At 39.6% G+C, this 22,109-nt stretch overlaps 2 protein-coding genes across 4 annotated transcripts; one reads left to right on the top strand and one right to left on the bottom strand.

Annotated features, from left to right (window-relative positions):
- Window positions 1-456: 456 nt before the first annotated feature.
- On the bottom strand, window positions 457-3,445 carry LOC143886485 (3-ketoacyl-CoA synthase 6-like). The gene is made up of 3 exons (XM_077390474.1): window positions 2,658-3,445; window positions 1,982-2,210; window positions 457-1,086 (listed from the first exon to the last, which is right to left on the bottom strand). Exons 1-3 carry the CDS (start codon window positions 3,335-3,337, stop codon window positions 604-606), a joined length of 1,392 nt encoding a protein of 463 aa, XP_077246589.1. The 5' UTR covers window positions 3,338-3,445; the 3' UTR covers window positions 457-603.
- Window positions 3,446-12,873: 9,428 nt separating this feature from the next.
- Window positions 12,874-20,953, top strand: LOC143877122 (subtilisin-like protease SBT1.1). Of its 3 annotated transcripts, none has more exons than XM_077378984.1 (3): window positions 12,874-12,942; window positions 17,735-18,274; window positions 19,023-20,953. In XM_077378984.1, the coding sequence occupies exons 2-3, from the start codon at window positions 17,740-17,742 to the stop codon at window positions 20,801-20,803; spliced, it is 2,316 nt and encodes a 771-aa protein (XP_077235099.1). In that variant the 5' UTR covers window positions 12,874-12,942; window positions 17,735-17,739; the 3' UTR covers window positions 20,804-20,953. The 3 variants fall into 3 exon arrangements, with proteins under 3 accessions (XP_077235099.1, XP_077235107.1, XP_077235092.1); XM_077378992.1 differs by lacking the exon at window positions 12,874-12,942 and adding an exon at window positions 17,039-17,379 and having other exon boundaries at window positions 17,738-18,274; XM_077378977.1 differs by lacking the exon at window positions 12,874-12,942 and adding an exon at window positions 17,043-17,379.
- Window positions 20,954-22,109: the final 1,156 nt, after the last annotated feature.

Here is a 22,109-nt window from a genome sequence, read left to right as displayed (position 1 = left end):
AGGGAACTAAAGATCAGAGGGCTGCTAGCAAAACGGAATTCCGTTTTGTTAAAAAAGACAATACCGTATGTTGTGACACATGTTCAAGAAGACAAGAAAGTGAGCTCGATGACCAAATCGTTGGTCAAGTTCTCTTACATCTTTATTTTCCAAATGAAATCCCGTTTTGGAAGTGTTTTCCTAAAGATTATATTGTGTTTAATTTACAGACTTCCATGGGTAAGATCCATGCCCCATTAAACTAGTGTGTGAAACAACTTTGCATAATGAAACCTGAAAACCAGATTAGGACCCTAAGAATGGAACCACCAATAACCTGTTAACAGGCTGACAACTACTCGCTTTATCTTAAGTTAGTTTTTTCTTAAAATGGGAAAACTACCCCTCTGTTAGGCAGCCGGTTATACCCTTTCTATAGTTTTACATAGCAGTGACACCCCTTTACACAAGGAATCCAATAAAAGAAGATCAAACATGCAAAGCGATTTCTTCCTTTGAATGATAGGCAAAAAGCCATTTACATTCCATAAATACACAAATGATCGTCTCTCACATTTCAAATCACTTTCAAAACAAGCCTTTATCACCCACACAAAAAACAGGCTAAATACCCATCTCAGAAATTGGATAACTTTCAATACAGTCCGACCATGGCCCCATTTTCGACTCATCCTCCAAATCCCTCATGCACTCCCACACTACACTACTACACTTAGGTCCACTACCCATCCAAAGCTGCCAAACCCTATCCCCCTTTTTCACCTTCCCCTTAGCTTCCACGTAAGCCAATTCATACCACAAGGAAGCCGAAGACTGATTCCCAAACCTGTGCAATGTCATCTTTGCGGCCTCCATCTCCTCATCTCTCAGCTTCAAAGCCTTCCCTATCTCCTTTATCAGCCCCTTACCGGACGGCGGTAGGCAGTAATGGTGTAGCACTGACCGGAAATTCGGCACGTAAACGTCTTCCGATGGGTTGATAAATGTCTTCCTTAACACTGATAATAGATGCCAAAACTTCTCCCGAAATGGCAAAATCGACGCTCCCAATGCAATAACATTCGAGCGAAGGGTCTCGCTAGCGACCTGTGTTGGGATAAATTGGTATGGTGAATGATCAAAATAGTGGAGATGCAAATAATCAAAGGAATACAAAGAGGGTTAGAAATGTGAGTTAGAACATTAGGAGGTAGGCAGGGCAAGCGTAGGCTTTATAAAAGACTTTAATTTCCTCACTTATAGTAATGGGTGCAACTCGGGTCAGGTTGGATCGGGTTGAGGCCAACCCTAACCCAACCCAACTCGAGCCTCAGGTTGAGGATGGTCAACCCTAACCCATCCCGTCTAAATCTCTCAACCCTAACCCAACCAATCTAACCAAAATCGGGTCGGCTTGGTTAGGGTTCACCTTTTGCCAAATAGGAAAATACAATAACCCATAAAAAATCAAGATAAAATTAGAGGGTGGAGCTGTGGAGGTCGGGTTCGGGTTGGGTTGCCAAGGCCTCAACCCTAACCCAACCCAAAATTAAATCGGGTTGGCTTTTCCCAACCACAACCACAACCCAACCCGAGGAAATGCTGACCCAACCCGAGCCAAAATCAGGTTGAACCCGTCGGGTTCGGGTTGAGTCCAACCCAAGTTGCATCCCGGCCTAAGCTTTATAAAAGACCTTAATTTCCTCACTTATACAGGTTGCTACTATGAAAATAAGTCCCGATGCACCCCGAGTTTAAATTAAAACAATCAGTCTACCCACACTGAGAGAGGAAAAAAAAAAAAAAAGTGTGAGAAGGAGAGAATCATTTTGAAAACGAGACCCCACACCTTCTTATTATAGAAGATAAAAAAGACACCGAGGCAAATATCTTTTCATAACACAAGTGTCTTCTAAGTATCATTTCGCAAAAGAAGTGTCTCATTGAAAAAAACTCAGTTTTGAAAATTAAAATATAAAATATTTTGAAAACATCCAACAACCTTCAACAAGTCTGGTTCAATCGAGAAGCCGGTAATGCCTTGAGAATCCTCTTCTCGGATTCCGGAAAGGTAACCTTTGTCATCGAAGGCTCGTTGGGTTCTCACTATTTTAATCGCCTTGTATTTTGATGTCTTCTTGGCTGTTTTTTTGTTTGTAAGCAAGACTGCTGCACTTCCCATGCGGAAGAGGCAGTTGAGAAGAAGCTTACGCCTATCTTTACCTGCGTACCTGTTGGGACAAATTGGTATCGTGAATAATCAACGGTGGAGATGCAAATGATCAAAAGCAAGAAACACAAAGGCTTAGAAATGAGAGAAAAATGGGAGGTTGGTAAGGTAAGCCGAAACTTTATCTTATACACTTTAATTTCCCTACTTATGCAGTTGGCTACCAGGAATAGAATGACTATGTCAAGAACAAAGGTTGCACCCCTAGTTCAAGACAACCAGTATGCCTTCTTTGAAAGGAATCTTGTTGAAAATGAGATCCTAAGCCTTCTTTTATAGAAGATAAAAAGACAAGAAGGCACACTTTTAAATGAAAGTAACATTTTTTTCACCATAAGAGTGTCTTTTTAATGGAAATACCATCATTTCACGTAAAAGAAGTGTCTCTTTGAAAAAACTCATCTTTCTATTTTGAAAAATAAAATAGTTTGATAATATCCAATTGTACCATCCGGTGGATACAATCTCGGCGCTGAGAACGATGGCGTTTGAGTTTTCATGGATTTGTAAGAGGTTCCTAGCAACATCGATGCCGATAGAGCCGGCACTGCACCCCATTCCGGCGAGATTGAAGCTCTTTATATCTGTTCTCATCCTATATTGATTAACAATAATGGAGCAAAGAGAAGGTGAAGGACAAAAACCGCTACAATTAACAACTAGGATATCAATTTCTTGAGGTGAGACTTTAGTTTTTGAGAAGAGGTCATCCATGATGGGAAAGAGAAGCATGTGGGCTTCTTTGATGCAATTTTCTAGATGGGTTTTTGGTGGGATGTAGTGTAAAGAAGGTGGGAGGTAAGTCTCTTGTCCTTGGCCAGAAGAATTGATGATTTTGTCCATGAAAGATATGGATTCTTTCTCAAAGTGGTTAATTAGGTGAAGATGTTCTATGAAGGTTGAGAAGGGGACTCTGTGGTGTTTTGAAGGTTTGAGGCAGGAGAAATCTACTAGGTAAATAGGTCGAGTTTTGGAAAGAAAGAGTTTGGTTGTGAAAAATATGAGCATAATGAGTAACGGGTAGAGATGGTAAATGGATTTCCATTTGTATGTAAAGAGAAAAGTTTCTATGGAGATGACAAGGATGAGGAGAGAAAGAGTGAGGAATTGGGAGAGGAAAGAATGCATTTGGTTTGTTAAGGGTGGCAAGGAAGATGACTATCAGCTTCATACATTTCATATAAGAGAGAAAGAGAGAGAGAGAGGGAGAGAAGATTTATGATGTTAGTGGGTGGTGGTTTTACGGGTCTGGGTGACATTAAAAAGGTTGGAATTGGGATATTTGAATTTGGTAGTGGGTTTAATTAAGATGTGAAGAGGGTGGGGTAAAAATGAATGCGAAGTTATGGCATCTGCTGCTCTGCAACTTTGACTAGGACATATCTTTGGATTTTGTACACAGAGAGAGAGAGAGAGAGAGAGAGAGAGAGAGAGAGAGAGAGAGAGAGAGAGAGAGAGAGAGATGCAATAATGCTTAATGCTTTCGTTCATTGAGAGAGAGAGATGCAATAATGCTTAATGCTTTCGTTCATTGCATGTGTACTTTTGTATGAATTGTTTAGATTAACATATTTTTAAAGAAAATTCGTAAGAAGAAAGTCAGTTTTACTATCCTTAGTAAGCCATATTGAGTGCGTTTCTCCTTCCTAAGACATTGAGCACCCTTCTGCCACCATAAGGCTAGCCAAATATGGTGTTGAGAGCAGCTTCATCGACTGATCCTAGGCCCTCTTGATCATGTGAAATAACCAATTGCTCCTAAAGTTTAAGTAGTTAGAGTTGGTGTTATTTAATCATTTTATACTTCAACCCTCCTCCTCACATGTGGCTCCCTTCTTCTTGGGGGTGGGGGGTGGGGGGGATGTACACGTGTCATATGTAGTGCCCGTACAGGACCTGTCGTGAGGCAAATTAACGAAAAGAACTAGGCTCCGGATCAATCTGGAGGAACTTTCCTCCAACCCCTTGCTAATAGTCATGGAATTGATATTTCCACACCCCTTTTGCTACTGATCGGATCAGCGAAACGCAATCCTTTACGTTATGGAGAGAAACAAGAAGTGAAATTCTTACAAAATACTTAGAAAAGCTTTTCTTCTTCAACTTAACATGTGAAACAACCAATTGCACCTGCATCACCTTTGCTATTAGAGGGGTTGGAGGAAGTTCCTTCAGACCGGTCTGGAGCCAACTTTTGTTCCTTTGAAACGAAACAACCAATTACTCCAAAAGCTGAAGAAGTTAGAGTTGAGTTATTTAATTATTTAAACTTAACACTTCCTCACGTGTGACCCCCTCTTTTTTTAGCAATGATACAATGTTAGAGGTTGTGTTATTTAACCATTTATACTTCAACAGATCCATCAAGCCTCAATCAAGCATTTTTTAGGGTCCTACCTAAGAGAAACAAAGCCAACTATTTTTAAGCCCTTTACCTAAGGTAGGACCAAGATCATGTGGGTCTCTCCTGATGTTCGTTTCCATCTAACTTACCAACCTCTTATGCCCCCTTGTAGAGCTTGCATTTTATCATTTATCGTAAAAGTGACTTTCAATTATGATTTTGACCCTGTTCGTTTAAGGCCCTGTTTGTTTGAGATTATGACAACCAATTGTGAGCCCCAAACCTATTATCGGGCTCAAACTTACATTTAAATTTGAGTCCAATAATAGGTTTATGGCTGACAAACAGTTGTCATAATCTGAAACAAACAGGGCCTAAGATTGTGACAACCGATGGTGAGGGCCCCAACCGATTATTGGCCTCTTAAACTAACATGGCACTAGTCTGCGTATCCTAAGACTATCATTGCCTTTGAAAAACTTCAGTGAAAATTTATTACGTTGAATGTTTTCATGGTCCTTAAAAAAAATCGATCATTGAAAATTTATTGCATTGAATTTTTTTCCTACATACTAATTTAACTTTTCAATGAGACGTAGAGATTTCTCATTTCTGCCAATTGAAAAAGAAGAAGAGAAAAGTACGAAATGCGTACCGATGTTTAGTGAAAATACGGATTGCGGGCAACTTTTAAAACAAGAACAAAAAAGGGCTAAACTTCAAAATCAGGTGGTCAAAAGACCTTGATACCCTTCTGACATCGACAGAGTCCTCATTTTTCATTATTGGCTCTTAAATTGGCCCGATTCACGAGGCTTCTTTTGGTTCATTTAAATGTGTATTTGAACCGAGAGAACCTTGGGTTCGTTTCTATCTTGGCCGTCGGAAATAACTAGAGACGGATGGATCTTGACACGTGTTGGAAAACTTTTTGGAACCCCGACGTTATTGTACTTTTTGGAACACTGACGTTATCTTTTCTCACTTATCTTTTGGCTTAAAACGGTAGACGTTATCTTTTCTCACTTATCTTTTCAACAAGTGTCATGCATCCAGTCGTCTCTAGGTATTTCTGACGGCCAAGATAGAAATAATAGGTACACCGGCAAAAAATAATGGGTACGCCGATGGAAATAATGGTTACAGAGAGGGGAATAATGGGTACGCCGGCGGAAATAATGGGTACGTCGATGGAAATAATGGTTATAGAGAGGAAAATAATGGGTACACCGATGGGAATAATGGTTACAGAGAGGGGAATAATGGGTACGCTGGCGGAAATAATGAGTACGCCGATGGAAATAATGGTTACAGAGAGAGGAATATGAATAATGGGTACGCCGGCGGAAATAATGGGTATGCCGGCGGAAATAATGGTTATAGAGAGGGGTACCTGCCAGCGAAAATAATGGGTACGCCGAAGGAAATAATGGTTACAGATAGGGGAATAAGAATAATGAGTACGTCGGTAGAAATAATGGGTACGCCGATGGAAATAATGGTTACAGAGAAGGGAATAATGGTTACAGAGAGGTGTATTATTAGAAGAAGCCACCATTTGATATTGATGTCCACGTGTCGTGGATCCAACCGTCTATTCATATTGGCGACGACCAAGATTTAAAGGAACCCAAGGACTCTGGGTTCACAGAAAGATTTCAATCCAAACAAAACCGACTATGTATACAGCCGCTAGCATTCCAAAAAGTTTTTCAACACATGTCAGGCATCCATCCGTCTCTAAGTATTTCCGACGGCCAAGATAGAAATGAACCCAAGGCTCTCTCGGTTCAAATACACATTTAAATGAACCAAAAGAAGCCGGGCCAATTGAAGAGGCAGTAATGAAAAAAGGAGAACTCTGTCGATGTCAGAAGGGTATTAGGGTCTTTTGACCACCCGGTTTTGAAGTTTAGCCATTTTTTTGTTGTTATTTTAAAAGGTGCCCGTAATCCGTATTTTCACTAAACATCGGCACGCATTCCTACTTTTCTAAAAAAAAAACCTTCCACTAGACAATCAGAGGCTCAGAGCAGAGAAAACATTTACACCACTGCAACATTGAGATGTTTTTCCCCTAAACTTTGTCTACCAAACAAGGTAAAAAGTGATTTTGTTATAAAGCATCTCTCTATGAGGATAAGCATTAGTAGAATAGTTATTCTAATCTAACCTAACTATCTAATCACCAAATCTAACACCCTAGATCCAACGGTCAGATCAACGTAGATCTAGATATAACACTTACTAGAGGTATGCCTTCTATCACTGAGCTGCCAAGGGTGTGTTATTTTGTTATGGGGTTCAAATTGTTGAGTACTTCTCTTTTAGTTCTTTAAAATTTTAGCTTTCAATACATTTCATGATGAGTACGGAAAGAAAGTTCTAACCACAAAGTTCTCGAAGGAGACAGGCAGACAGCTAATCACAGTACACCATTGTTTATGGAATTCTTCACGAATTCAGAACTATCGATGAGCATTTACCCTACTCTTTTTATCAAGGGATTTGCTAGCAATTTCGCAGAAAGTCCTTTGGCGGCTGGTTTTTGCATGCGAGAACAGCCACCTGAGATGAATTAGATGAATAAGACAAAACCTGGCAAAAAGTAAACCTGTGTGGCTGTTCTCACATGCAAAAGCCAGCCGCGAAATGGCTTCACGCAAAATTGGCTAGCAAATCCAATGTAGGGAATAGTAATAAGAAAATATTAGTGCACGCAAGGAAGAGAATAAGGTTATGAAAATATTAGTGAATGCAAGGAAGAGTAAGGTACAAAATTGTACTGTCTCCCCATTATTCTTACTATGTTTGATTCCAAGGGCTTTATATACGCATCGATTATTGTTAATGAAGATTAATTAAGATTAGTGGAAATTCTTGCATTTGGAAGGATGCTGAAGTGAAACCTGCTCCTACTTGATCCCATTCTACAAAGAGGTTCTAAACAAGCTTAAGTGTGGCGCTTGGTAGAACATTCTAGATTCTATAACAACTCCAAGAATTGTAGAAGTGTAGACATTGCAAGAAGGCCCTAAAGAAATTTGAGTATTCTTATACATATTAGAGTTGCTTCTTATAGAAAGAACTGTTATGGGTCCATCCCATGATGTGGGCCCCACACCCGCACCTCAAGTCTCCTACAAGGAAGAGAGGAGTAGTGGGGGGTTTTGATGAGTGAAAGAAAAAAGAAAAACAGAAAGAAAGGTGAGAGGAGAGAAAAAGAGAAAAACCAAAGGGGTTTTCTGTGTGGTCTTTGAGGTTTTGCTTTGGAACTGAAACCTAAAGAGGTTTAGAACCCTAACACGTTGGAGATTGAAGTCTGATACGTGCCTAGATGGGTACCACTTAGATTGGAATAAATTATTTTCTTATTTAGAGAATAAGATCAGATCTAGTAAGATCTAGTAAGATCTGATATATTTAGTAGCTTGATAGATTAGAATACTACTTAAGATTAGTATAATCTTTATTTAATTATTTTTATTCTTATCATAAGATCTTTCTATGTTTATCCTGGAGTGCTTTATATATGCACGTGCTGCTGTAATAGAAATCAATGAATGAAGAAATCTATCTTAGAAATTATGTCTTTTTGCACAAAGGAGGATTGATCCTTCCCTCGAAGTGGATCAAGAGGTTGATCTTACCTCTAAGAAGATCGAATCAAGTTATGAACCGATTCTGGTTCGTAACAATTGGTATCAGAGTCGTTGATCTTGCGCCATGGCTGCACCTTCAGAGTTTTGGGAATCCATACGTGGAGATCTTCAGAAGATCAAAGCACTCGTTTTGAAAATGATGTAAAGATAAAAATAATTTGTGGAAGGCTTGAAAAAAATGAGCTTGACGATGGAGAAGCCCTGCACGATGAAAAAGAGGTGCGAAATAGGAGGAGAAAAGAAGAAGGGGGAAAGAAAGCAAATAGAAGAAAAACTAAAGAAGCAATAAAAGAAAATCGCCGTTGATTTTCAATGTCCTTGAGTTCAACGAGTTCGCCGCCGAAAAATCTATCAATCATCTCGGCCCGTCCAACGCCAACGTAAAGATCCTCGCCCACAGCCATCCGTGCATCACCATCCAGACCATTCCAAAAAAACGCAACGAAAGAGCTTTGACAAAAGGCTTGATGATATCAGTTTTAAAATGGAGCCGCCTAAACTCTTGATGACGACATGGGTAATGATGAGTAATTATAAGACGAAGAGAGGAAGAAAGGGACACAATATCTCATTTTTCACCAACCAATTCTTAATCTCCAACCTTGAGGACAAGGTTGATTTCAAGAGGGGTGGACTGATACGTGCCTAGATGGGTTTCCACTTAGATTGGAATAAATTACTTTCTTATTTAGAGAATAAGATCAGATCTTACTATATCTCATATATTTAGTAGCTTGATAGATTAGAATATTACTTAAGATTAGTATAATCTTTATTTAGTTATTTTTATTCTTATCATCTATGTTTATCTTGGAGTGCTTGATATAAGCACATGCTAATGTAATAGAAATCAATGAATCAAGAAACCTATCTGAGAAATTGTGTCTTTTTTGCACAAAGGATGATTGATCATTCTCTCTAAGTGGATCAAGAGGTTGATCTTCCCTCTAAGAAGATCGAATCACGTTATGAACCGATTTTGGTTCGTAACAAAGTCTTTGTGAAAGGGCAAGAAAGAAAAAAGAAGAAGAAGCCAAAACCTAGGGTTTTGAAGGTGCTTTTGGAGAAGAAGAGGATCTCTCATGCTCGGGTTTTAGATGTAGGAAATAGTTCTCTTGTAAGGGGTTTGTGAGGTAGACCTGTATTTTTGCCAAGATTTGATTATTATTTTTCCACTTTTGGTGTAAGTCTTAAGTTTTGGAAAAGCTCTAGAAGAAAGACATTGTATCCCTCTTATACTTTTAGTGGAATTCTCTTGGAGTTTGTTCCGTGGTTTTTTCCTTCACATTGGAGGGTTTTCTACATTAAATCTTGTGTTCTTGTTTGTGCTTGATGGATTGCTATTGTGCGGATTGTCGTGTTTTTGTTCCTGGCTAGTTTCTTGATTAGCAAATAGAAAGTGAAACTTTATCCGCTATTGTCCGTCCATTGTTTCAGTGTAAATATGCTTCGGCGCGACCGGTCAGTGCACCAAGTGTGTGTATGTGCGAGCGCGTGCGGGGGGCGTGCCAACCTCCTCGGAGGCAAGAAATCAGAAACTCAGTTCGAGGGCTCAGTGAATGAAATGTTTCTGCCCCCTGGGATTGGATTTCAAGCGGTTGAGAAGAAAAGGGGAACAATACTTTTCCCTTGGGCTCGCTTTCCTTTACATAGATGGAAATGACTTTTTCAGTATAGACACGACGCTAAATGTGGGGATAATGAACACACACAGTATGCGAACGACACGTTGACTAGGGGTGTTCGTTCGGTTATAACCAAACCGAATAGACGGAAATTTGATAACTGAAATAATTTCGGTTATCAAATTTCGATAACCGAAACCGAACCGAAATTTCTAAAAACGGAACAGATTAGAAATTCGGTTATTCGGTTAACCGAATAACCGAATAGTGGGAGAAAAAGAGGGAAAAAGCAAAATCTTAGTTTGGATCGGAGGGCTAGGATCATCCTATCGAAATGATTTTTTGAGCACAACCTAATTAAGTTGTGATCAATCAAATGGACGGTTTTGATCATCCTACGGAGTGCCCATATAGCACTTTTTCTTGAAAAAATAATGGTTTTTTATCATAATTTCAGTTATTCGGTTAACTGAATTTTTTTTAGATAACCGAATTTCTAAAAAAATAAATAACCGAAACCGAACCGAAAAGGAAAAAAACTGAACCGAACCGACCAAATCAATTCGGTTCGGTTCGGTTATTCGGTTATAACCGAATAATGAACACCCCTAAACACGCGCAGAATATGAACGACTCGTGGTTGGTTGATGCGCGCAGAATGACTCACGTCTATCAGGGTCGACAGACCATGCGATCCAAGCTAGATGACAAAACAACATAAAAAAAATGCTAGTGCGAGGGATAGTTGAAATAAAGAGAAAGACTCACCTATGAAAATGAATTCACTACTTCCTCAATGCGGAGATGAGCTAAAACTACGAAAAGTAAAAAGTACACTGCTAGAAAGTAAAGATAAGATAAAATGCTAAAACATGTTTGGATTTGGTTCAACTGGGATCTCTACCTGGGAGACAGACGTCTCCTTATATTCAGTTAGTGACTTCTCATTATCCCATGCTAGGCTTCCTTATTTGCACGTCCTCTGTTCTTCTAGGTGGTTATCATCCACCTTCCCACGACTAGCAACCGTAGTGCCACTTCTTTCACACAATCCATCTGGATAATGACTTGGTAATTTGGTCCCATTTGACCGATTGGACTTAGAGAAAAGTATAAGTAGGATGAACCTTCTGCTAACTGCCCAATCTTTTAGTTCTCGTTACTTGCACATTTATCCACTTCTTTGCCAAATACCAAACTGGCATATCATTCCGTTAACCAGGTCGAAACAGGTCGCCACTTGATAATTCGGTCTTTCATGAGCGATTATACCAAAAAATGGGTGTAACCATCTGTGTTTTCCCAACAAGAACAATAGGGTGTATAAGCCTTTTCATACCATTCAAGTTCTTCCATATCTTTATTCCGGACCATTCTTTCAATTCTTCACTCTTTATAGCACTAAGCAGCATCTAACAAGATCTAGTCCTGTTTTGGACTAAAGTTAAGTAACTCTCAAAGGGAGAGATCAAACTCAACCTCAACCATCTGGATTTTTTTTTTTGGAAGGAGAGGAAGTCTCCTATCTTTGAAACCAGAAGTTTATTTCTCAAGCGGATGGTTTGGAATATCAGATTCATTGTTGTTAATTTCTTGGGCATTTTTCAAGAGGATGGTTTGGAATATCAGATTCACAGTGGTTTCTTGGGCTCTACAATAACATTCCCTTTCAGTTTACTTGGAGGACACCATTATGAGAAACTGGGATACAATTTTGAAAGGTAACATTCCAAAAGCTAAAATGCTAGCAAAATGAAAACCCCATCCTAGAAACGTCATTGAACTCAGTGTTGATGGTTGCTCCCTTAGCAACCGAGACATTCTCTACTCTTTTTCTAGACGTATCAGATTTGCGGATGCCTCAAAAGCGAAGGTCTGATCTGTCCATCTTAATTAAGTAGATGGAAAGGAGCTTGGAAGTGGTAAGTGATTCATCCAACACTGTCTTGTCGGTCAAAAGGACTAACATTGGTCCGTGGAAATTCACCATTATTCTTTTGGATGAGGTCATAGGAGTGTTCCATCTTATGGACGGTTTGGATCATCCATGATGTGGTCCGTAGAGTACTTTTTGAAAAATACGGGACTATAAGGGCTTACACCATATAAAATCTCTGTATATATAGGGCAATCTCTACCCCGTGAAGTGCACTTGTAATTATCTTTTATTTTATAAATGTCTGTCTTTTTTCAAAAAAAAGAAAGAAAGGGCCAAGGGCCTATAAATAGAGGAGATTTGTTTATCTGTAGGTAATTTTCAAGAGCTTGTTAGATCTTCCTACCTTAATGCTTAAGCTCCTCATTCATCTCTAACTATAAGTGCTTTCTTATCTCTTAGGCAACTAGATTAGATTAGCAGTTATCTAAGAATAATATATTCTATTCTTATCTCTGTCCATAATTATCTTAATCTCGTTTCATGTTTATCATATAAGTACTCTATATAAGCACTAATCAACTCTTTGTAATCTATTCAAGATTAATAGAAATTATCTTAATTTTATCACTTCGATCTTGCACCTAGACACCATTTGTATACATGGATTTATAATCTTGGATTAGAACCTGGATTTTATAAGCTAAAACTTGGATTTTATAAAATCCTTGTATCCAAACGGCCATCGTGCCGCGTGGAGTGGCCCCACGAATTGACTCATAAAAAATCTATACATCTATCCTCAACAAATAATGAATTCCAAGTGAATCTAAAACATCCCCCACCTTTTCTAACACACCCTCCGACCACCTATAATATTGTAGGTGGACCACCTTAACAACTTTAGTTTCTCTTTTTAACTACCCACAATGGAATAACAACAATGCAGAGCTTTTCATTGATTCCCATCTAATCTAGTTTTGATACTAGCCAATTCTTAATGTTAATCCCAATCATATGTATCTGATAAACCAAAAGAAAATTAATTAAACACCCCTCCTCTAGTGTAGCCAATGAGGTGGTGCCACCTCACCTACTCCAAGATTAATATTAAAAAGTCTCTCTCCTATAAATTCCCCTTCCTCTTTCTCTAGAAAGGGACTGTTCTCCATGGGGATAGCAAGCCGGGGTTTACTCTATCACTGAATAGGCTTGGCACTCTTCAGGTTAAAATCCTCAACTTTTCTCGTCTTTCTTAGTTTTGATCTCTTTTCTTCAGGCTAAAATATTCAACTTTTCTTGTGATTTTTTCTTGTAGAGTTGGGTAAGAGAAACTAAACCTAAAGCTGAACATCTTGTTTTTATCATACATTTAAAGGCCACCTCTGTATGGTTAGATTGTCTGATGGGTGCATGTTTAAATTTTTGTTGCCCACAGTATGGCCTACCGCCTACCATATGAATGGTCAAGATCATTTGATCATAAAACAAGGTGACAATGAATTAGAAAAAAACAAATAGATGACGTAGTGGTAGAGGCACAACCGAAAAGGGGACCGAACAAATTGATTCATTTTTATGTAACTAAGACCACTTCTTTTGTCACTCTTCTCATCATTTTTCTAGCTATTAATTTATTAAAGACCTTTAGAATTATCAAAAGTGAAGTGATATATTCGCCGCCTTTTCTTCCTTGGGCCACCACCTTCCAGTGTAAAAAAATTAAGCATAGATGCACTAAAGAGGAGTGGCCCTGATCGACAGCCTTGATTGATCTAATGCGTCATATGATAAGCCCCACATTGAGAGGTTCATTGGCTAAAATCGGACATTCCTAACTAAATGATCAAAACTCAACAATGCATGCAATGGTCCACTTTCAGTGGCTGAAATATATTGTGATTAAGTTGCTAGGATTGCCAAGTTCAATTCGAAATGGACTGTGACGTACTCATAAAGTAGAAAATAAAAGCAATTGTAAAGTAGGGGTGTTAAGGGATCCACTTTGGATTTGATTCGCCTATGTCTTAGTGACAGTCCATTCAAATCCCTTGTCGGTCAGATCAGATTTGAGTGTTCTTTAGTTCCTACTTCCTAGTTCCTGTGACTCGGTCATGATCCATTTCAAATCAAACCATCCTACTTACATTGTACACAGTTAAAATTTAGGGCTAATAGTTAGAGAAGGAAGAGAAGAAGATGGCTCAGGACTTGAGAGAGACGAAGGAGAAAATACTAAAAATAGGAATTGTTTGAAAAAAATGCATACAGCTTATTTTCACTAAAATATGCCAGAAATACTTAAGGTTATATAAGAGGGATTTGCTAGGGACCATTGCAGAAGGCATTTTGCATATGGTTTGTCGCATGTTAGACCAGCCACCTAGTGAATGATGACAAATCGGCTGAAAAGTGAGCCTGTGGCTGGTCTTACATGCGATAGACCATCTACGAAATGTCTTCTGTGATGGTCCATAGCAAATCCCTATAAAAAAAAAAAATAGAGGGTACTTTTGTAAAATAGTTTAATAAAATCGAATTGAGGACGGTCCCAAGGGCTTTTGGTAGTTGTCTAGATCTGATCAGAAATAATTTCGAATCCTCTGATATATATATATATATATCAGAAATGTGTTTATGGATCCAGAAAACTTGTCTAGACCTTGTTGTTTTAAATTAGGATTCGGATGGTCCACGGGACCTGCCATCTAACCAATAAGGGATCCAAACGGACCGTGACCAAGAAATCCATCCGATGTGGATCAGTTGACACCCTTAGCTCTATAGTTGACCAAGTCGGCAAAAGGATCATGACTCCCCTTGGCACTTGCTTTTTACTAGTCATAGAACTTAAAATGGAAATTGGAAATACTTTTTACAGCACCCAAAGAGTCAATACAAAGCAACCACAGAATATAGGTAGGCCTTAAAGTAAAAGAGTGCATTTCCAATTATAATAGAGGATTATGTAGTGCACTATCTGTGGTCCATTGGAATCAACACATGCTCTTTTACCACTCCACTCCACGCTTCATTTCTTTCTCTTTCTCACACGCCATGCTATAAAGCAGAAGATAAAAAGCAAAACTGAGAACGAATATACATGCCTCATGCTTGTAGCCCACTAATGGTGGATATGCCTTCTTTTCCAAGGTTCTTCTGGTTTGACTCGGTTTCAGTCATTATCTATAACGTAAATATCAGCTCATACCTATTGAGAACTTTGTGAACTTAGCCCAATACAGTACAGAGAGATAAGGCATAAAAAAAACTTTCATTTTTCAACAGATAGTGCTCGGATCATCTTACATTGGGAGTTTCCTCACTTGTGGAGCCCCCCATTGATAGACAATGAGCACGACCCAACCGGATGATCCTAACCGTCCATTAAATTGTCACTAGTTTTGAAGTATAAATGATTCAATAACACCAACTCTAACAGCTTCAGCTTTTGGAGTAATTGGTTGTTTCACATGGTATTAGGGCTATTGCCTCACGGCAGGTCCTTGGTTCAAAACCCAAAAATTCCTTGATAATTCGTTGATGTTAAAAATTCATGTGTACGGTCAACCCAAAAGAAGGGGTTACATGTGAGGCCAGCTTAAGCTTTTGAAGTAATTGGTTGTTTCACAACTAGATCATCAAATGTGGTCTGTGATTTTTCTTACCGTTCTTATGGTTGCCAATGGATTCACTTCGGATCAGATCCACCTATGTCTTGGTCACTGTCCGTTTAAATCCCTTTATCGATCAGATTCTTTTCTGGGTGCTTTTTGGATCTTACTTTCTGAGTTTGGGTCATGATCCAATTTGAATCCGACTGTCCATTGGAGTTTCCTAGGTCCTACTTAAGTTGTGCACAGGCAGGGCTTAGGGTTAGGGAAAGTAAAGAGGAACGAAACTCAAGCGAGGGTGAATAATCGTCATGTAATCATCATCTAAAAAAAGTGGGAAATTAAGAAGTTGTTTGAAGCTTTGAGTATGGCATTTAAATGTTGCAAAACTCCCTCTCCTGAATAGGTCATGAACTAAATAATCTCGGATCTTAGGATATGGATCCAATAGATACGATCGGATCCAACTCTTGTCCCCAAATCATGTCCAGTAACATTCGGATATTTTGTATCCACTAAATTGTCTGGGTACGTTGACGTCTTGTGGGCATTTATGGGCTCTAGGGTTTCTTAGCATTTCTAATTTGTTAAATATTTTCTAGTTAAGCCATGTTTGGTATCCATAAATTTTTCCATGGAATATCAGTTTATCAAGTGCTGGATCCAATTAACCTCTGGATCTGGCCCATCCACATCCTATAAATGATATTGAATTACTATAAAGAAATTTACATTTCTAACATATTTGATAGTTAAAAAAATGCATTTATAAGGTTTTAAATAACCACATGGGCCACCCATGTTTTTCAATTGTATATAGGATAATTTATATGATGGGTGGCCGTGAAAACACGTGAATGATCCAAAGTGTTCATCTGTTTGGGCACAACGTAAATAGGTTGTGCCCCAAAAATCATTTCCATAGGATGATCCTAGCCCTCCGATCTGAACTGATATGAAAATGGAGATTTCCAAAAATCATTTATGGAATCTTCTACAGATCGGAGGGCTAGGATCATCGTATGGAAATGATTTTTTTGGGCACAACCTATTTACGTTGTGCCCAAACAGATACACGGTTTGGATCATAAAAAAGAGAGGCCGTACCTACTTTTTTTTAGACTTCACCTGTTTTTACGGCCACCCATCATATAAATTCCCTGTATGTAGTATATGATGCATGTTTTCAAAAATATTTTTATTTTTGATTTATTCAGTGAGACATTTTTGTGAAATGGTATTCCATTCAAAAAAACACTTTTGCTGTCTAAGGATATATCTTGTTTAATCAAAAGACTTTTTTTAGCGAAAGGGTGCCTTTGTGTCCTTTTATTCTCTATAAAAGATAAATAGAAGGCACAGATAATCTTTTGCAGATTGTGCTTTTACTGCTAGGTTTTTTTTTTGGATATTGACACTCTCTTTCACTCTATTTTTGTCTAAGTACGGGCATCCCGGCCGCTATTTTACTTAGGTGGAGCCCTTTATTATAGCATATACATTGTATCAACAGGGCTTTATGTCTTGGTAGCCACCTGCATAAGTGGGAAAATAAAAGTCAAGTGACCTATCATTGATACGATCTTTTATCTTTTATCCCATATGTATGATAAGGTTTTAGTGTTATGTTTTGATGGCCTAGCTACCTAACTTGGGGCACTGGGCCTCACCAAAATCTTAAGGTGACTTCCTCTTCACAACCCCAGGCTCTATAATCATAGCCTGACTCTAGACCACAGGAGGAGATCATTCACTATTCAACCACTTTCCTTCCTTGGCTTGAAAGAATGCTTCCAAAATTTCATACTGGAACTCCTTTCACACGGCCAGTGGCCACCTTTCTTACACTGGTACTTTATTGAATGTGTGTGTGTGTGTGTGTGTGAGAGAGAGAGAGAGAGAGAGAGAGAGAGAGAGAGAGATTGAGATTGATTGTCTCAAATTTCCAATCCCATTTCAAGACCTTCTATATAAGCTTGTCCTACTCTTCATGTTTTCTCGTCCCATATAGAACCCTTGGAAGCAAAGAGGGATCTCTCTAATCATCCGGTAAGCATTTTGTTTAGATTTTATATACTCGATCCCCCTTGCATGCACGTGAAAGGCATACATGCTATATAAAATAGAAAAAAGTTGATTAGACACTGGGGTCTAAATTACTTTATGAATCTAAACATTCCTTTAGGAAAATAACAACAAAATCGATCTCCTTTAGGAAAATTAAGCCTGTTTGGATTCCGGGAAAAATATTTCTCAAGGAAACTTTTTCCTAGCAAAGTTTATTGTTTCTAAAATTTTGAAGAAAATAATATTTTGGAAAAAAAAATTCTTTTTCGTTTAACCATGGAACTAAATTTTTCTTTATTCTGTGTTTTTGTGTCGAATTTAATCTTAATACTTGTAGAAGCCATGATGCTGTTTCGAACAACCTTCTTCGCGTTGCTAGCTCTCATGGCGACCACCTCATACTCCTTCGTAGAAAGACAGACATACGTAGTTCACATGGACAACACCAAAGTAGCAGCTCTAGATCAGTCCCTAGGCGGAACAAAGAGATGGTACGAAGTTGTGATCGAAAATATAGTTCAATTCTCAGCTGAAGAAGAAGACACAGGGCAAGAACAAGAAGCCCCTCAGCTTCTATATGTTTATGAAACCGTACTCTCTGGCATCGCTGTGAAGCTCTCTCCCAAACAAGCCCAATCTCTCAAAAACATCGATGGATTTCTCTACGCAAATCTTGATGACATGTTAAGCCTCCACACCACACATTCTCCTCAATTCCTTGGCCTGAAAACCGGCAAAGGCCTATGGAACGCGCCCAACTTAGCTTCCGACGTAATTATCGGCGTCATCGATTCTGGCATCTGGCCAGAGCACGTTAGCTTCAGCGATGCTCACATGTCACCTGTGCCAGCTCGCTGGAAAGGCATTTGTGAGGAAGGTACTATGAAACCACCAATTACTCCAAAATCTTATGCTTAGGCACTGTTCGTTTAAGATTATAACAACCTATTGTTTGTGCTAACTGATTATTGGACTTGAAAGCCTAGTTCGTTTCCTATTATCACAACTGATTGTGAGTCCAAAACCAATTACTGGACTCAAATTTACGTTTAACTTTGAGTCCAATAATTGGATTTAGACTCACAATCGGTTGTCATAATCTTGAATGAACAAGGCCTAAATGTAATTTTGAGACCAAGTTGGAACTCACAATCAGTTGTCATAATCAAGGTTTTAAATTTTGGCCGAAATCCGAGGTGAGGACCGAAATCGAAACGTTCTGAAACCAAAATTGCTGAAATTTCGGCAAAATATTTGATAAAATATTAATTTTTTATTCCTTTATTCGGCCAAAATTTCGGGAGAAAAATCTGGGATTTCGATATCTTCTACCTAATTTCGACCGAAATTATAGCCGAAACTGAAATTTAAAACCCTGGTCATAATCTTAAGTGAACAGGGCTTTGGTGTTATTTAATCATTTACTGCCCCTCATTTCTGTCCCTTCTTTTTTGGGTTGGCCGGCACATATGCCTCCCACGTGAATTTTTAATGTCAAAGAATTGTTGGGCTTTAAACTCAAAACCTGCTGTGAGGCAATAACGCTCTGATACCATGTGAAACAACCAACTATGCCATAAGCATAAGCTTAGAGTTGTGTTATTTAATCATTTATACTTCAACAGGTACAAGTTTCTCCTCTGCAACATGCAACAAGAAGCTAATAGGAGGACGAGCGTTCTTCAAAGCGTATGAAGCCGTCGCTGGCCGTATCAATGAGACAGTGGAATATCGCTCAACAAGGGACTCGGTCGGACACGGTACCCACACGGCCTCGACCGCTGCTGGAAACATCATTGATCACGCTAGCTTATTCCAACTCGCCAGTGGCTCTGCACTCGGCATGAGGTTCACAGCTAGGATTGCGGCTTATAAGGTTTGTTGGCCGCAGGGTTGTGCCAGCGCTGACATACTCGCGGCCATAGACCAAGCCATTGCCGACGGGGTCGACATATTATCTCTCTCCCTCGGCGGCTCCTCTCGACCTTACTACAACGATCTAATGGCTATAGCTGCACTCGGCGCCGTTCAAAACGGCGTCTTCGTCTCATGCTCTGCAGGAAACTCGGGCCCGTCTGAATCGACGGTATCCAACGTTGCACCGTGGATTATGACCGTTGCGGCGAGCTATCTCGACCGTAGCTTCCCAACTACGGTGAAGCTCGGGAACGGACGAGTTTTCAGAGGTGGGTCACTCTACACTGGGAAGGGGATTAAAAAACAATTACCACTTGTTTATGGAGAAACCGCTGGGACCCAAGGCTCGGCCGAGTATTGCATCAGTGGGTCCCTCACTCCGAAGCTCGTTAAGGGTAAGATCGTAGTCTGCGATCGCGGATTGAGCGGTCGAGCCGAAAAGGGGGAGCAAGTGAAGCTCGCGGGTGGGGCCGGAATGTTGTTATTAAACAACAATGATCAAGGAGAAGAGATTTTCGCTGATCCCCATGTATTACCAGCTTCTTCACTAGGAGCTACTGCTGGGAAAGCCCTAAAAGACTACATGGACTCTACAAAAAAACCAACGGCCACGATTGTCTTCCAAGGGACAGTGTATGGCGATCCGGCTCCAGTCATGGCCGCGTTCTCGTCGAGGGGTCCGAGTGCAATCGGGCCGGATATTTTAAAACCGGATGTGACCGGGCCGGGCATGAATATATTAGCCGCGTGGCCGCCCGTGGTGAGTCCAACTCAGCTCAATACGGACAAAAGAAGAGTTGCTTTTAATATCTTATCTGGAACGTCCATGTCATGCCCCCACGTGAGCGGATTAGCGGCTCTACTTAAATCCGTACACCCAGATTGGTCCCCAGCTGCGATTAAATCGGCACTAATGACCACAGGTTACACAATCAACAACAAGAATGGCTCTATTACAGATGCGGGCTCGATAACATCCGAAATGGCCACTCCTTTTGCTTATGGGTCGGGCCATGTTGACCCGGAACGGGCCTCGAATCCAGGACTTATTTACGATATTGCCATTGAAGATTATCTGAACTATATTTGTAGCTTGAACTACACTTCCTCTCAGTTGGCGATTTTGGCTAGGAGGAATTATACTTGCCCCATTGATAGAGTTCTTCAAGCTGGGGATTTGAATTACCCTTCTTTTGCTTTGTTGTTCGAAAGTAAGAAAACTCAGACCGCGACTTATATGAGAACGGCGACAAATGTCGGGCCCGCGAGCAGTAGATATTCGGTGCGGGTGACCCCATCGAAGGGAATTACCACGACTGTGGAGCCAAGTGTTTTAAATTTTAGAAAGATGGGAGAGAAGATAAGTTACAGGGTAACTTTCAAGGCTTTGGGAGGAAAAATGGGGTCTGGGGTATCTTCTTTTGGGTCTTTGGTTTGGGTGTCTAATGAGCATTTTGTTAGAAGTCCCATTGCAGTTAGTTGGCAGTAGATATAGGAAATAAGAAAGGTAGGAATATAGAATAGAATGGAAACAGATCTTACTTGTATTCATATTACCTTTCTTATAATTTGACATATGTATTCATCGCAGATCAAATGTTGTTCTTAGAAATAAAGAGCCATTTCAAAAAGTTTTGGATGCATATGAGTCAATGGAGTTGCGCATTGATTGGTTGGAAGATGGTTTGTAAATCGAGCTTCAGTGTACACATGATCATAGCTCATATGTTTTGATTTTAATTTTTCCTTCCCAAAGAAATGTTAGATTTTGATTTTCAAAATCTTATTTTTTGTCAAAAGATGGTGTTTAGAAAATGTTTTCTAAGTGTGTTTTGGAAAAGAAAAAAAATTTCTTTGGAAAGAGTTGTTTTTTGCAAGAGAAAGAGAAGAGTGCAAAAGTGGTGTGAAAAAGATAGTTCCGTACCGACTTATAAGAAAGAAAAAGTTTGGCTTATAAAGCTCTACCTTTTTCTCTACTTTATTATGGTGCACAATGGGTCTTAACCTTGGGTTGAATCGCGGGACGGTGCAACGCACTGTTCGCACAAGCGCACGTGCGCGTGGGCAAGGACTATAGGGTGCACATAGTGGCGCTTTATTGGCCTTTTTTTAGGCGCACTTTGCACAAAGTTTCTGTTTTTACTGTTTTAAAAGTTCTCTTCAAGTATTATGTTTTCTGCATAAACAAAATACTTGGGTCTCAATTACTTGAAAAATTCAAAGGTGATTCAGGCTTGATTCGATTCAGTGCAGAACGTCGTCAAGCAATCGGTTTGGAACTGGGCTTCATTGTATCTTGGAGGCGAGTTTGTGGGGGCGAATATCGTCTTAAGGAGAGCATTTACGCGCCTTGAAGCATCATCTTCTTATCTTCTTCTCAACCACTACATGGATTATTTCCAACAATAAAGAATATTCTTCTGGATACCATATTGTTGAATTTTGGTTGGAAAGGATTTGAAGAAGAAGAAGCCATGGGCAAATTTCAAGCATGAAAATCGGCAAGTCGCCCAATCTAGACGGATTCCCCATGCAATTTTATCAAATATTTTGGGAAAACGATAGTGTTGGAAAGTTGCCTTATTTCCCATGCACCGTAGCTTGCTTGGGTGGGAAGCCAATATGCAAAAAGAAAAGCTACCTTTTTAGGTTTTGGGGAAAACCTAAATACCAAAAGAGAGTGGATTTCCCCTTGGGGAAGGACGGCAAGAGGACGAGCGAGAGGCTTGGGGTGTGAGGGCTACCCTAAGGGAGACAGAGAAAAAGAGAGAGAAGAAGAAGGAAGAAAATGAGTT

This window comes from Tasmannia lanceolata, unplaced genomic scaffold, assembly GCF_043159265.1.
Source record: "Tasmannia lanceolata isolate RefF3 unplaced genomic scaffold, GAP_Taslan_0.1 ptg000002l, whole genome shotgun sequence".
Taxonomy (NCBI): domain Eukaryota; kingdom Viridiplantae; phylum Streptophyta; class Magnoliopsida; order Canellales; family Winteraceae; genus Tasmannia; species Tasmannia lanceolata.
This window is presented reverse-complemented; position numbering and strand designations above follow the sequence as displayed.

Bases quoted from the DNA above. Each gene is read 5' to 3' on its own strand.
- LOC143877122 (XM_077378984.1), top strand. From the start codon at position 17,740: ATGATGCTGTTTCGAACAACCTTCTTCGCGTTGCTAGCTCTCATGGCG. The intron at 18,275-19,022 runs GTACTATGAAAC...ATACTTCAACAG, and splicing joins GAAAGGCATTTGTGAGGAAG to GTACAAGTTTCTCCTCTGCA.
- LOC143886485 (XM_077390474.1), bottom strand. From the start codon at position 3,337: ATGCATTCTTTCCTCTCCCAATTCCTCACTCTTTCTCTCCTCATCCTT. The intron at 2,211-2,657 runs GTACAATTGGAT...TTGTCCCAACAG, and splicing joins GAGATTGTATCCACCGGATG to GTACGCAGGTAAAGATAGGC. The intron at 1,087-1,981 runs GTTGTTGGATGT...ATCCCAACACAG, and splicing joins TTGAACCAGACTTGTTGAAG to GTCGCTAGCGAGACCCTTCG.